This window comes from Amphimedon queenslandica, unplaced genomic scaffold (genome assembly GCF_000090795.2).
Source record: "Amphimedon queenslandica unplaced genomic scaffold, v1.1 AMPQUscaffold_13508, whole genome shotgun sequence".
NCBI lineage: Eukaryota > Metazoa > Porifera > Demospongiae > Haplosclerida > Niphatidae > Amphimedon > Amphimedon queenslandica.
The window spans coordinates 108,726-124,166 of NW_003546256.1; the positions used below are offsets into that span (position 1 = coordinate 108,726).

The following is a 15,441-nucleotide window of genomic DNA, read 5'->3' on the forward strand; positions in this document are numbered from 1 at the left end:
CAAAACGCACTTGTAGCTGAGGTGTGAATGTGAGAATTTGAGAAAGTATGGGAGAAAAGAAGAGATCACAGTCTGCAGCTGTCCTACTGTCCTCTGGAGGAGGCCCACTCTCTCTCATGTCTTGTCCAGCGACACGCAGTACAGTATTGCAACAATGGCTGACATCAATGAGAGATCGCGGAGTTATTGTTAGTGACGCACAATTAAGGTAAAAGCATTAGTGTTAGTGTAGCCTCTGTGCTGTTTTAATGATTACTATTCAATTTAAAGGTTCAATAGATGGCTGGCACTCTCAGAATCAAGTCGTCCTATATCTCCAACAATACCAAACAAGAAGCATCCACATGCAATTGAAGTATCATCACGACCAGTTACTGCTCCAGCAAGCATTGATGGCACTTTTGTTGTAGAGCACACACGTACAAGGTGAGAGGTTTTTTTTACACTAAAACAAGAAGAGACATGTACATGTACATGTATGGGTACATATACAAGTACATGTACAGTACATGGTACATGTATGGGTACATGTACGTGTATAAGTACATGTATGGTACATGACCGTACATGTACGGTACGTGCATTACATATTATTATTATTTGTGCATGTACTTATTACTACATATTTTTTGTGTTTTTATCTGACATGTATTATGCTGTGTTAGTTTGTTTTATTGTTTTTCTTTTTTACACATGTAGATTCATAGAAACATGTATGGTACATATACAAGTACATGTACATGTCGTACATGTACATGTCGTACATGTACATGTACAAGTACATGTACATGTACTTGTACTTGTACATGTACTTGTACATGTACTCGTACTTGTACATGTACTTGTACATGTACAAGTACATGTACTTGTACATGTACTCGTACTTGTACATGTACTCGTACTTGTACATGTACAAGTACATGTACATGTACTTGTACATGTACATGTACTTGTACATGTACATGTACTTGTACATGTACATGTACGAGGTACATGTACCTCTTACACATACGAGGTACATGCTCTGCACTCTTGCTATCTTATTCATTCTGTATAGTCGAATGCGTCTAGAGAGACTGAAGGCAAAAAAGCCAGAGGCAGATTATAACAAAATAGCTCGAACCAGAAAAGTTTTCGGTGCGTCCATATTTGATTAATACAATATCTACTCTTGGTAATATTTGCCTCTTATGTATAGGTCAGCATTGCAATCATATCCTAGCAACTCCAGTAATGTAAGAAACCACGCATTTTATGCATACTGAATTATTATTATTCTATTTACAAAGGGCAGAGAATTGTTCTGATCATGAGTCATCAGTGCATGAATTTTTAGTTGGATCAAGATACAATTGGTAAATCAATCAATAACACTGTTATTCTCATTTATACTTTTTTTACAATGCAGTACTCATCACATTGACTCAAGATCTCTGTACCGTCTTGGAGTATATGTACCAAGGGATAACGTTGGATCGGCATTCATTAATCCTGGAGGAATCTTACCACCAAACTATCACAGAATAAGTAAGTGATAAAAAGGAAAAACTGCTTCATTTATTTTTTAAATTTCAGGAAACAGATCTAGGAAGTCTTCACATTCAAAAGAAGCAATGCCCCCTGGGGGATTTTTCACAAATTTCAAAATCCGGCGAGGGGATAGCTCTATGTCTATTAACAGCAGTCTAAACAGCACTACTCTATTTAGTAACGAGACTGAGGAGAAGGAGCATTTGCCCCCTCCCTTACCTCCTTCACCACCTCTTCCTCCATACAGGCACTTACCATCCATCACATCAAAAAGCGAAGGCAACATTGAAGGAAACAATAAGGAGACAATAAGACCAAAGACCCTGTCTTGCATAGAGTTACATGTACCTAAGAACACTCCAACGCACTCAACGCTATCAAGCACCCATGTTGACCCCAATAGTATCCACAAAATACCTGCACCTCAATCAGAGATGAACAATGACGAAGATGAAGGTTTGACCATTTCAGTAGATGCTCAAGAATATATATCAGGACATAGCACGCCTGAAAATCCTCCAATGGATGATGATGACGAATGCTTGAAGGAAACAAATGATGAAAATCTCGAGTCAGTCCCGCTGGAAGAGAAAGAAATAAAGGAAGAGGAAAATGAGGAAGAGGTTCATGAAACTATTCCTAATGAACCCAGTCAACCCACTTCTTCAAAAGTGAAAAGTGAATCAAATATGCAGACAACAAGCAGTACTGTATTTGTTGACATGACAAAACTTGAAGAGGGAGAACAGAAAGTACCACAAGAAGAAGACAAATAAACAGATTCTTGATACTGAAGACTATATTAAATGATACATTACTATTCGTTGCATGCATAAAAAAGGTTTGGCAATGACATTAAATTTTCAAAAAATATTTAAAAAGAAATAATTGTTATTATGAGGAGATAAAATGTCACATGATAGCAGAACGATACACAAATAAACACATTGAAGATGATCATTAATGAGTTCTTAATTTGAAAATATCAACTATTAATTTCAAGATATTTTTTTACTTTTAAGCCTGAAAGAAGATTGATAAATTACTATTTAAAAAATAATATGTAATTTTGTAGTTCAATAATTTGGTTTAAATCTGAAAGAGAGAGAAAATATGTAATTACAATTTCACACAAATTAAAAATACCTTTTCAAGAAGAAATCTCAATTTCTTTTTCAGTGGCCATTTTAATCGAGTCTCCTAGTCCATTAGTAAGCTCCTCCTCTTCTCCGCTCTCGTCCAAACTCTTCTCCTCCTTCTGCTCTTTGATATCAACTTTAAATGGACTCCCGGGAACATGCACTTCAGACCAAGTGACATCGATAGCATAGCTCCCAGCATATTTAGGATCATAGCGTACAAGGATATTCCTATCATTATCAGGATGACGCCTCATATTGATCTTGAAAGCTCCCTTTGGACCGTGTACCCTAACAGAAAGGGTTCCAGTGCCAGCTTCACCAGTTTCAAGCATAAAGTTACCCTCCTGTCCCACGTAGCCATCCTCAAGTCCTGGGCCGCTTGCTTTCACATTTTGTGGCTTTGGAGGCTCAGAAACCTTTACCTTAAAGGGAGATCCTTTGATGTTGTCCCCGTTGAGTGTAACCTTTACGACGTATTTCCCTGGTGCCTTGGGCTCTACGGAACATTTGTAAGTACCAGCCTCTTCCTTCTCTGCTGTACCATTCACAACTTCAGAGCGGGATTTAGCAGTGACAGCAATTTCCCCCTCCTCACTCATGTCCTCTACAGTCTTCACTTTAAACTCCATTGGGGTCTCAAGGAATGCTTCAGTCGGTGGATCAACAATCATCAAGTTGGAGGCATTCAGTGGTACGTAACACTTCATAGCAAATGGGCTACCAGTGATCTGCTCTTCTCCCCATTTCACTGTGATGTTATACTGACCAGATTTCACTGGACTATAGCTAACTTCAAACTCCTCATCTGAGACACTGCTAATGAGTGGGTGGACTGTTGTAATACCATCCTGTGATTTTATTTCAACCGAGAGCTCTCCTTCTCCGGCTCCCTCACAAAGCACATTGAATTTTGCTTCTTTATTAATCTGAGAGACGTTGAGTCCATCGCCATCAGCGATACAAGCACTGGCGTCTCCCTGGTCAGCAAAGAGGAGCTTAAAAGGTGAGCCTTCAATGTGAACAGCATCATACTTGACTGTTAGCTGATACTCTGATCCGTCCCCAATGTAAAAGTGTATCTTATGCTCATCATCCTCCAATGGATCAATATTAACTTCAAGCCTTTCCTTTGTGTGAGGATTATCAGCGTGGGCAGACAACTTCCCGCGTCCGGCATCTTTAGTTGAGATGATAAATATCACTTTATCCCGTCCATCCTCCTCTTGTATGACCTCATTACTGACCATGTGACACTTGCTGGCATCTCCTCTCTGATGGAAAACAACATTAAAAGGACTGCCAAGAATATGACCCTCTCCATAGCGCACAGCTAGCTCGTGGTTCCCTTGCTCTTTTGGTAATATTTCAACTTGATAGGAGTCGCCCCCAAGATTAGAGACTCTGATTTGAGCTGCACTGTTGGGTTTGACGGTCACGCCCAGCTCACCTTCTCCAACCTCATCACAGTGGAGCTTAAAACGATGAGGCACGCCAACTCTAAAGTGCTCAGCGTCAAGATTGAGTCCCGTTATAACTTTTGACTTGCTCTTTTTGAATACCAAACTGTATGGACTGTCCCCAATATGCTGATCATCCCATAATATATCAATTGAGTATTGCCCTGGGACTGAGGGAGTGAAATCACAAGTATACGTACCATCGTTATTATCATATATCTTAACATCGGCTTTACCAGGCCCCCTGGATGTGATATTGAGTGTACCGGGCCCGGCATCTATGGTGGAGATTCTGAATTGACATGGCTTACCAAATTTCTGCCTTTTATCAAAGAGGTGCTGGTCTTCAGGTAGGATGAAACATTTTGAAGGATCGGAACGGAATTCCTTGACAATAACTCTGAAAGGAGATCCAAGGACATGGGAATCATCTTTTGTCATGTGAATAAGATAGTCTCCTGGAAGGTCTGGGGTGAGCAAAATTGAATATTTACCACGAGAATCACTCTTGACTTCAGGAGTGACCGAAGACTCTGGGGGCCCATCAACCTCAACTTTAAAGTCCTCAGGTGGGGTGGTCATGTCTAGTGGAACGAGGAGATTAAATGGACGCTTGGTCTCAACAATTGGCGGATTATCAACATCATCTGGTCCCTTGCTTGGCTCAAAGCCTCCCAGACCAACGACTTTAACAGGAAATGGAGAGCCAGGGATAGGGTTTCCTTTATGGTGCATCTCTAACTGGTAATCATCAGGAACTGAGGGGATGAAATGGGCACGATACAGACCTTCATCACCAACTGCCTGCAATTTGAAATCAGCATCGTCAATTGTCTTACCGGTAGCACTTGCAGTAACAGTGGAGATTGTATCGCCAGCAGGCAACTTGAAGTAAATATCAACGCTTGAGTGGACTTCAATGAGATTGAGGTCTGATGCAAGGATGTGGAACAGCTCCACGGGCTTGTCTTTAACGCTGATCTTAAATGGACTGTCTTTGACTGGTTGACCTGCAAACAAAACATCAAACGAGTGAGGGACAGCAAGAGAGGGAGTGTATGTTGCTCTGTAGGTCCCGTCTTCATTCTTCTTAACTATGAAATCAGGTGATTGGACTTTGAGCTTGTTCGGAAAGTTTGCTCTCAGAAGGAGCTCAGCTTTGCCTCCCTCTCGTGTATCAATTGAGAATGTAATAGGATAATTGACATAGGCAACCTCATTAGGCTCAATCAACACTTTAACTTTGCCAGCATTTGGTGGATGAGCATATTCTAAACGATAAGGACTACCAGCCACTTCAGAGTTTCTGAGGAGACCATGGACATCATAGAAACCGGGATTTTGAGGTGAAAACTGTAGCTTATAACGACCTTTACCATCCTTGGCAACTTTGACCTTGACTTTTTGGCTAGTGCCCTCAGGTACAGCAAAGACTTCAAGCTCTTTTGGCTTGCAATCAGCAGCAAGTGCCAGCACAACTGGTGATCCATATGGATAAAGCTTTTCTCCAGTTATAGCTGATCCTTTTACGACATTAAAGACAAGAGGAGAACTAGGGATCAGGTCCCGACCCCAGTAAAGATTTACCCTATGTTCTCCTGGTCCTGTGGGCGTGTACGTGATGTCATATATACCAGGCTCATCTTGATTCTCCTCGACTTGTACACTTGATGGGTCCGTACCACTAGGCCCGTCACTAGTGACATTTAGATCAGCTTTACCGGCTGCTGTAGCATCAACGATAAATTTAATTGGCACATCCATCATTGGATAGGAGGAGACGCTCTCAAGTCCTTTTACGATGCACTTAGATGCATCAACTGGGACTGAATAATAAACAATAATTGGTGAGTTTGGAGCCTCTTTGCCATCACCATATTTGACAGATATGGTGTATTTGTCTGGTTTCGTTGGATTAAAGTCGACCTCGTAATTTTTATCTGTCTTGACTACACTGACTGGGGTTGATCCATTGATATCACCTTCTGCTGTAGCAGTCAGTTCCAATTCAGAGCCAGAAGCATCCTCCACGTTAATATGAAGTGGGTTACCAAGGAAGAGGTACATTGTGTCCTGTTTGGAAGGTGGTGTCTCCTCTTCTCGAGCCTGGAACTCTGCCGGTAATGACATTTCCTGATGAACTTCTTCAACCATTACCATATCAAATGCCTCGACGATCGGCTTGATGGGAATGTGAAGAGGAGAGCGAGGGACTTCTTGATTATTGAAAAAAATACTGAGATTATAGTCGTCCTCGTTAGACGGCTCAAACTCTAGCCTGTACTTTCCTTTCTCTGTCTCGATCATTGCCACTTGAACGATACCGGTATTATCTCCCCTGCATCTGGCCCTAAGGACACCAGGGCCAGCATTAGTGCAATCAACAGTAGTAATGACTGGATGGACAGTGTCAGAGTACACTGGATCATCTACTATAACACGGTCTGGATGAATCTTTGGTACCAGATCAATCTTGAATGGCGATCCAGGGACGTCTTTGCCACTCCAGAGAAGCGAGAAGTGGTAGACATCATCTCTGATTGGTATTACAACACAGCGATACTTCTCAGTGCTTAGATCAGGCTTGTCTATTTCAACAGGGAGATTAGCACTGTTCTCAGCTCTGCAGTGAGCCCTAAGCTCACCTACACCAGCTTCAGTAGCATCAACACGGAATACAGCTCTAACTGAGGTTGCATAAGACTCTGGTGGATCAACAACGACCTTGCTAGCATCTGGAGGTGTATTGTCTACCTTAAAAGGAGATCCTGGGACATGCTCATCAGACCACAGTACACTAATGGTGAATAGGTCAGGCTGGGAAGGCTCAATGCTCAGCTCATAAAGCTTTGGACTAGTTTCGTTAATGCTGACGGGGACAGTACCAACTCTATTCCCACGGCAAGAGGCAGAGAGCTCACCGACTCCAGCATTCTTAACATCAGCTCTGAGTCCAATACCTAACTGACCAATCTCAAACGTAGGACCCTTTACCAATACATTCCCTGGGCGAGCTTTGTCCACAACATTAAGAGTGAATGGGGAGCCAGGGACTGGATCACCACCCCACAATATAGTCACCTTATACTCATCAGGGACGGCAGTGTTAACAGTAACAACATACTGTTTCTCTTCCACCTCATCTATCTCCACTGCAGGCTTATGCGCTGAAAATACACCCACGCAACTAGTACTGAGCTCACCCTCGTTAGCTTTGGCTGCATTTATTTTATAATTATGCGACATGTCAACTACATAATTGCCAGCCCTGTTTGCCAGTGGCTGTGTAACCACAACATCATCAGAGCCGCTCCCAGCATTAACAAATATGTTGACAGGGGCATCTGGTATCTCTTCACCGTCAAAGAACACGTCAAAAGCATGAGGGCCAGGCTCTTTAGGTGTGAAATGAACCAGGTAGGTACCATCCCCACTGTCAGTGATGCTAACATCTTCCTCTCCCTTTGGTCCATGTAGTTTAGCAGTAACTTCTCCTTCTCCGCAGAACTGGGCAGAGACTCTACAGTCAACCTGTTGATTGACGGTGTAATGCCCATCCTTGAGACCAGCAGAGTTGATCTTGCATTTCGTCGGGTCGTTCACTTTGAAAGTGAGAGGAGATTCGTTGAGAGGCTGATCGGCAAACGATGTGTCAATGGTGAGAACACCGACTTCAAAAGGAGTGAAAGAAACTTCATAGTTACTGGAATCAAGTGAGCGAATGGAGCACTTTTGTGGCAGAGATGCCCCATGTCCTGAAGCCTTAAGCTCTCCATCTCCAGCATCAGAAATGTCCACGTTAAAGCTGACCTCTTTCCCAGCCCTGAGATATCCTTGTGGAACGTTGCTCATCTTACATTTGCTGGCATTAGCTGGTGTGGTGGGTGAGATTGTGAATGGGCTACCACTGATGGGTATATCCTCCCATTTAGCATCAATGACGTATTGTCCGCTCTCGGTGGGCGTGTAGGTGCATACATAGCTCTCCGGCTCATTCTCGTGTTTCTGTATAGGAATGGGTCCACTGGGACCAGTCACTGAGACACTCAGCGTACTCTGGCCTGCTTGTTTGGTTGATACGTAAAACGTGGCTGGTTGATTAAGAGTAGCACCAGTAAGCCCAGGCCCTGTTGCGGTACATTTCTTTGGATTTATGACACGGCAAGTAAAAGGGCTCTTATCAATATGGTTACCAGACCAGAGAGCTGATATGGTCAATGGTCCAGCTTCCAATGGAGAGTATTTAACAGAATATACTCTATTACCAGTCTCGGTTACTTCAGTCCCGACATTCCCACCAGGCCCGTGGAGCTCAGTTTGGAGCGACCCAGCTCCACCTTTTGAGCAGTCGACAGTGAATTCACTCATGTCTCCAACAATGGCTTTCTCCAGTCCTTTACCACTGGCAGTGCAGCCACTAGCATTAGAGGGCTCGGAATGATGGACTGTGAAAGGAGAGCCTTTGATGTGCTCCTTATTGACCAATATATCCACAGTGTACTTCCCTGGCTCAGTCGGCTTGTAGCGAATGGGGCAACTAGTAGCAATAGGATCGAGTTTCGTGTAAGGGACTTTGGAGCCATCGGGTCCAGTAATATTGATATCAAGGGGGGCCCAGTCTGGTATACGACCACGTATAACGAAATTAGTATCCTTTCCAGTCTTATCACCACCAGCAACACCGGGCCCAGAAGCACTGATGTTAGCTAGTGGAGAGTCGTCTGACGGCTTGGCATGTTTAAAGTATGTGAGATAGGTCATCATTGTTACTGGATCAAGGGATGGGTCAATGAACTGCTCTGGAGTTATGATCTTTGGCACACCGAGTGACTGGGCGTACTCCATACTCTTTTCTGCATTCTCAAGAGGAGTGTCTTCACTCATGTCTTCATAATCGGTAAACTGTCCCCCGGAGACAACATCTGTCAGACAGCCAAGGGCCATCCCGTCCTTCCACTGTGTTGTGAAGTCCTTTATCTTGTACTGAGGAATTTTGGAGTCTATCCAGTCCAGGAGATTGTTCTTTCCAATTGACTCCTTGTTGCAGTAGTACCCAAGATATGTCAGAACAGAGAGCTCGTCTGGTTTATCAACACACAAGTCCTTAGCTTCAATAATCTGGAAAGAGAAAGAGAGAGAGAAGTTACATATGTTAGAAACATGGATAGGAAGAGTGTTTATTATTATAAGCTGCATGTAACCAACAATAATGTTAACCCACTTACTTGTGGTATACCAAAGTTCTCTTCAGCAAGATTAAGAGCTCTTGTAGTGTTTTCCAGTCTGTCATCAGGATTAAGGCTAGCATGATCCGGTATCAATCCCGGCTTCATGTGATCGACCAGTGCAGAGAGCTTGGTCCCATCATTCCAGTCAGACTGAAAGTTCTTGACCTTTACGTCAGGTAGAGTAGCCTGTACCCAGGCAAGGAGGATTGCTTTGGCAGAAGAGGGAACTTTCTTCTTTTTCTCAGGTTTGGCTGCAGGCTCTGAGCCTCCCTTGGTGGGTGGAGCTGGGGCTGGCTCAGGGTCATCGTGTATACCTAACTGGTACTTCTGGATCAGCTTCCAAACGAGGCCAAGCATGAGCTTCAAATTATGCTCTTCGACATCTCCAGCTCCTATTGACAATAACAAATAATAATAACACATCATCAATCAAAGTATAATAATCATGACATATAGTACAACTTGTTCTTGGCTACTCATGTGCATAGTTTGGCATGGCTTCAATATTGAGATAATTTATTTGTGCATAGTAATTTTAGTAAAGACAATAAAGGAATATTACGACAATAGGAGGGGACAGTGGGAGGGAAAAGAACTGACAAGGAATTTGTCGTTTCACACTTGAACAAAAAAATAATTATGTATCAAGTTGCTAATTGTTAACTAATTGCCACCCAAAAGTTACAAACAAGTGTCAAATATCCTTCTCTCTCTCTCTCTCTCTCTCCTTCTCTCCAATCTGTCTTTCTGTCTCTCTCCTTTCAAATTCCTCTTAATTTATTGTTGTCATACTTGTGGTTAGGACAGGAATGTTACTTAGTAATAGAAATACTTAATTAAGAGCAGCCTTATGCAGTTCAATTGGAGCAAATCGTCAATAGCACACACACACACACACACTGATTGGCAATACTATCTTACAAGAAGGCTGAAGCTACTCAAGTGTGTAATGATGCTATTTTTAGAAAGTGTGCTACTATATTTAGTGACTGTAAACTACAGGTATGTAGCCAAGTTGCTAGGTGAAACTATGCTCTATTTTGTAATTTTTGGAGCCAATGAGAACAATGCCCAATTTTAAAACAATCAGAATACAAGAGTGAAACATATATGGATGGGCATCAATCGTTTCATTCATTAATGTATATAGACATGGCTATAACGCTATCGTTGCTATTAGTAGTGCCATTGTTTATTTATTCAAGTCAAGCCTCTTAAGAGGAAGAAATGTAAATAGAGTCCATTCCTTTGAAGCAATGATTTCTAACATACATTTCCAAGCATTTATAACAAGAATCTTGTTTATTAGATGTAACAAAACATTTTATTGTAGATTTATGTCGTAAAATATATATATTTGCTCACCAATATTGACCAGATTGATCCTTTCCACCTTTTTCATGAAATCGAATGCCATCGAGAGGTTCTCTCTCTTCTGCAAGGCTAGTCTTGGTTTTTTGTTGTACCTACAAGCAGCACGAGTGAATAATGAATATTGTTGATGAACAAGCTACGCGGGAAAACGCGCGCTAAGCTATCGATCGAGCTCACTTCAGCTTTGCCTTGTTCTGGTGAGCAAGAACTTCCAAGAGTTTGAGCAAAGTGACTCCATCGTCGAACTGAGTCTGGAGATCATCAACCTTGTAGCTAGTGTCCTTGAGCTGATCGTTGCACCAGTTAGTGAACGTGCTCTTTTGTACCTTTACCCAGGAGGCCGCTTCTCCTCTAGCGGGGGAGTCTTCAGCCATACTGAGGCAAGAGTAAAGTCTTCTTGTTTCTTTCTCGTCTCTCAAGAGCGATGCAGCAATAATTAACTGCTCCGTGTATTTAAAGACGAGGTCTATGTCACACCACAAAAACGTCAGGAATGCATAAAAGAAATCTTACAATCTCACAATATTCGCATTAATTAACAGTTTATATTAGAATTTTGTTATAATTTACAAGACAGGCTATTATAGCCACAATAAACAAGCTTTATATCTTCATTCACTGTTCCATCTTTTCACTAGCGTCCTCATTCTGCTCTCTATGCATCTCTTTGTACTTCTTCTCCACAGTATAGGGCTGCATCAGGGGCTTTCCTTCAGGATCCACAAACCATCTCTCTATCGTCCTCCTCTCATAAACATCTCGCTCAACTATTGGAGGACCATAACTACCAACAGCAGTGCTCTTGCTGCCAGAGGAAGAACGTTTAAGGCTTTTTGGTTTTATGACACGAGGGATGGGGTCGATATTATCATTGATGTCATCTTGAGAAGAGTGTTTAGGTCCATTTGGTTTTGTAACACGAGGGGTGGGATCGATATTATCATTGACCTCATCTTGAGAAGAAAAACGTTTAGGTCCGTTTGGTTTTGTGAAACGAGGGGTGGGGGCAATATTTTTCATGTCATCATCTTGATAAACATCAGTTGGTTTTATGAGAGGGGGAGTGGGATGATCATTTTCCTGACCATCGTGTCCTTGCTCTCCCTGTACTTCTGATATCTTATCAGAAGATTTGTTCCCATCTTGTTTCTTTGCCTGTGGTGGTGGACCCACATATTGGATCCTATTGATTCTCTGAAAGAGAAAGGATGTGTGTGTGTGTGTGTGTGAGAGAGAGAGAGAGAGAGAGAGAGGGAGAGAGAGAGGGGTGAGGAGAAGGAGGAGAGAGAGTAGAGAGGAGTAAACAGAACTCTTCTAATGCAACATCAAAGAAATACTGTTATAATTGTTGAAAGGGTCTCTCTGTATCATTCTTGGAAAGGAATAACTAGTACGAATAGAATGCTATTGTACTACAAAATCAATACACTACAAAATGTACTAATCTACTTGTACCTATCGTCACACATAACTGTGTGCATGTAGCTATTGGAACCACCCAACCGCCCTTGGATTTAGCTTGTAACACAAGTTGACTAATATAAAGGAGTGGGACTGTGTTTGATAGATGTGGTTAATCAGTGCATTCATCGGACTGTTAGCCATTAATAAAACAGTTCCAGTAATTATGACAAAGAATGTAAACATTGCACTACAGTGTCACTTCTTAGTCATTCCTGCTCATTAAAATTGCAAAGTGATAGAGAAAAGTAACCCAGATACACCTTACAGGAGGGTCATTTATACTCTTATTCAGATATTCTGTATAATTCAATAGCATTCATTAACACTATGCCCTATGTCCCCTCCCTCCCTTACATCTAATATTTTCTCCTGATAAAATGGTTTTAGCAAATGAAATGCTCTTGTGATAGGAGAAGGAAATTCTTTCTTACACCTTTTTGCTTCCCTAAATAGAGAGAGTAAGAGAGAGTGAGTGAGAGAGAGAGAGAGGGAGAGAGAGAGAGAGAGAGAAAGTCAAAATGCAAGCAGTTTATAGACAAATAATTATATCTGCTACAATAATGATTAGATTAAACTATAAACTCTTCCACATTCTCCTCTCTCTTATTTCATTTGGCATGCAGATTGATCGAGGACGCTATCTGGCAATAGAGACAGCAACCACGCCACAATGACAGCCAAATTATATAATAAAGCAAAAATGCATGAACAATACAATTATATAACATACATACTCACTTAACGATGCAATGATAGACTTTTAGAGATGCCCATGCATCAGTAGCAGCATACGTAATTTGCTCATTGGTAAGAGAAGGAGCTTCCCAGTTACTAATAGTATGTGACTTGTCCAGCTTCTTATTAAGGAATAGGCCTACAAGGCCTCGTAGACTCAGATTCTCTAGACCAAGCAGTACCGCTAGTTGGTAGGTATCTTGGAAATTATACGTCTCAAGATGATATCTTAATAATAAATCTTTTACGTCGTTAAAGGAGCCATGGCCGACCTAAAGAGAGGGGGAGAGGGCGGATGAGAAAGGAAGGAGACAAGAGAGAATTCCTTTATAGTAAACACCTAAAACCACACACAGACATGTTAACAGTAGTGCATTACAATAAAAAAGTTAAGGTACACATCGAATACATGGAAAATGTACGCATATAAGGATGGTTATTATAACTACAGGCTTATATCAGATATCAAGTATTCAATGATTGTACTGTATGTGATAGATCATTGCTGTGGTACATATTATGCTGAAAAATGACACTTTTTATTATTACCACTACTATTACTACTTCTCTCCTCCGTACTTTCAAGATGTCTGGAGACATTAATATATTAGTCAATGTATGCGATATCCAAGTTGAAGTAGCACCCGAGTTTTCGTTGACTTTCCTTAATCTCCACATGACGCAGGTATTTTCATTCGAAAGTTGGACGAGAGATGGGAGGTAGCGCCCGCGAAAGAACTGTGAAGTTGTCTCGGTATCAAAACCAAGAACGCCTAAACAAAAACAACTAAAAAACCATTTTCCAAAGAATAAAGCACTGGAGTATTGCACATGTTCAATGGCACATGACCACAAATATTCAAAATTGAAAAAAATAGCTAATCATTTAAATTGCAATTCACCTAAAATACTATGCATATATTCATAATTCATATACATGCATGCAAGCATGCACACGTGCAAAAATAAACGCTACACTAATTCAGATCAATTATACACAACTGCCAGGAAATTCTTTGAATTACTAGTAACCGAAAAATTGAAATCAAAAACTGTCTGATCCAATAAACACCAATAAATATGAGACACATTTCCTACTAAGAGAATGTCAAACATGACAACAGAAACCAAACAAACTTGATTCAGTGTTTACACTGATGAATTGATTAATGGTGTGGTTATTTGGTTATTAATAGTTATTAAATGGGACAACTGGTAGTAGTCAGTCAGAGCCTGAAATTACATTTTAAAAATGTTCAGACATTGTGCCCAAACATGAAACTTTTTGTCAGTGGATTGTGACATTGTCTAATAATTGGGCCAAAGACCCTGTACTATTATAGCACAGTTATAGTACAGGGTATTTTGACAAAAATCACAAAGAGAGATTTCTCCACTTTAAAAATTTTTTCTGATACATATGTGTCCTTATGTTGCATATCAACTTTGAGCTGATTCTGATCAAGTTTGGATTTTTTATGAATTTATAAAGTTTCTCAAAAATTGGGCCAAAGACCCTGTACTATAGTACAGGGTCATCAGCCAAATTTTGTCAAAAATGGCTAGAAGAGAATTCTCTAATATTATAATTTTTTCTGGTACATATACATGTTCTTATGTTGCATAGAAAGTTTAAACTGATTCCGATCAAATTTTAATTTTTTTAATTTACTCAAAAATTGGGCCAAAGTCCCTGTACTATAGTACAGGGTCTCGGGCCAAATTTTGTCAAAAATGGCTAGGAGAGAATTCTCAATTTTTACAAGTTTTTCTAATACATATACATGTTCTTATCTTGTTTATCAAGTTTGCACTGATTCCGATCAAAATTAGATTTTTTACAAATTTTTAAAGTTACTCCAAATGCCATGTACTGTATTGTAGTGCTTGTCAGCTCATGCTGTTTAGCTCACTTAGCATGCTTTATGGGAAAACCCTAGAGTCAGGCACGATTAATATGTTAAATTGCTTTTAATATTAAAAACTTTCATTATCAGAAACATAACGATAAATCATACAAGAGTAAGTGCATTAATTAATTATTAATAATTGACCCAGCCCCTTATTAATTAACCAATTAATTAGCACTTCAAGCCCAGCCCAGTGGGAGTGTCTATACCTGATCTACAAAGTTCACTGATTTCTCTCTGAAATCTGCACTCATCGTTGTTTTCCTTCAAAACGTACACTTTCCCCTTAAACTGAATCCCCGGAAGTCTTTTTACATCTAATTTTGAAATTATTTTTGGAGCTGGTGGAGCGATCTGACGTGGTCCTAAAGGAGAGACCGTGGAACAAGGAGAACTGAGAATCTTTGGGAAACTAAACGAAGGATGCAATTGTAAGATTAAAGGCTGCGACTTGGCTAACGTGTTTGCCTTCCTCCGAATGCAAGTTAGACTTAGAGTGGCCATGTCGTCACCACGTGTACAGCATGTATGGCCCCCACATGACGTCACATATTCTAGGTGTGGCTAATCAAAGCTATGAATGTTTATGTATCATTATCTG

At 40.8% G+C, this 15,441-nt stretch overlaps 3 protein-coding genes across 4 annotated transcripts; 1 reads left to right on the forward strand and 2 right to left on the reverse strand.

Moving 5' to 3' along the window:
• Positions 1-13: 13 nt before the first annotated feature.
• On the forward strand, positions 14-2,473 carry LOC100640101 (uncharacterized). The gene is made up of 7 exons (XM_003383650.3): positions 14-208; positions 271-426; positions 1,058-1,137; positions 1,199-1,235; positions 1,290-1,355; positions 1,409-1,527; positions 1,576-2,473. The coding sequence occupies exons 1-7, from the start codon at positions 48-50 to the stop codon at positions 2,304-2,306; spliced, it is 1,350 nt and encodes a 449-aa protein (XP_003383698.1). The 5' UTR covers positions 14-47; the 3' UTR covers positions 2,307-2,473.
• LOC100640228 (filamin-C-like) lies at positions 2,386-11,160 on the reverse strand. Its single transcript, XM_020008128.1, has 5 exons — positions 10,909-11,160; positions 10,723-10,823; positions 9,355-9,749; positions 2,677-9,247; positions 2,386-2,625 (listed from the first exon to the last, which is right to left on the reverse strand). The coding sequence occupies exons 1-4, from the start codon at positions 11,103-11,105 to the stop codon at positions 2,681-2,683; spliced, it is 7,260 nt and encodes a 2,419-aa protein (XP_019863687.1). The 5' UTR covers positions 11,106-11,160; the 3' UTR covers positions 2,386-2,625; positions 2,677-2,680.
• Positions 11,161-11,218: 58 nt separating this feature from the next.
• LOC109592757 (uncharacterized) lies at positions 11,219-15,398 on the reverse strand. 2 transcript variants are annotated; one of them, XM_020008139.1, is made up of 6 exons: positions 15,301-15,398; positions 15,050-15,252; positions 13,510-13,703; positions 12,934-13,202; positions 12,550-12,640; positions 11,219-11,925 (listed from the first exon to the last, which is right to left on the reverse strand). In XM_020008139.1, exons 1-6 carry the CDS (start codon positions 15,342-15,344, stop codon positions 11,347-11,349), a joined length of 1,380 nt encoding a protein of 459 aa, XP_019863698.1. In that variant the 5' UTR covers positions 15,345-15,398; the 3' UTR covers positions 11,219-11,346. The 2 variants fall into 2 exon arrangements, with proteins under 2 accessions (XP_019863698.1, XP_019863694.1); XM_020008135.1 differs by having other exon boundaries at positions 15,050-15,383.
• Positions 15,399-15,441: the final 43 nt, after the last annotated feature.

What these genes read in the sequence shown, in the direction of transcription:
- LOC109592757 (XM_020008135.1), bottom strand. Translation starts at nt 15,344, where the DNA reads ATGGCCACTCTAAGTCTAACTTGCATTCGGAGGAAGGCAAACACGTTA. An exon ending in GTCTATCATTGCATCGTTAA is followed by an intron (nt 12,641 to 12,933) that starts GTGAGTATGTAT and finishes CTCTCTATTTAG; the next exon opens with GGAAGCAAAAAGGTGTAAGA. An exon ending in ATCAGGAGAAAATATTAGAT is followed by an intron (nt 11,926 to 12,549) that starts GTAAGGGAGGGA and finishes TTTCTCTTTCAG; the next exon opens with AGAATCAATAGGATCCAATA.
- LOC100640101 (XM_003383650.3), top strand. Translation starts at nt 48, where the DNA reads ATGGGAGAAAAGAAGAGATCACAGTCTGCAGCTGTCCTACTGTCCTCT. An exon ending in GTAGAGCACACACGTACAAG is followed by an intron (nt 427 to 1,057) that starts GTGAGAGGTTTT and finishes CATTCTGTATAG; the next exon opens with TCGAATGCGTCTAGAGAGAC. An exon ending in TCGAACCAGAAAAGTTTTCG is followed by an intron (nt 1,138 to 1,198) that starts GTGCGTCCATAT and finishes TCTTATGTATAG; the next exon opens with GTCAGCATTGCAATCATATC.
- LOC100640228 (XM_020008128.1), bottom strand. Translation starts at nt 11,105, where the DNA reads ATGGCTGAAGACTCCCCCGCTAGAGGAGAAGCGGCCTCCTGGGTAAAG. An exon ending in GATCAATCTGGTCAATATTG is followed by an intron (nt 9,750 to 10,722) that starts GTGAGCAAATAT and finishes TATTGTCAATAG; the next exon opens with GAGCTGGAGATGTCGAAGAG. An exon ending in AGAACTTTGGTATACCACAA is followed by an intron (nt 9,248 to 9,354) that starts GTAAGTGGGTTA and finishes TTCTCTTTCCAG; the next exon opens with ATTATTGAAGCTAAGGACTT.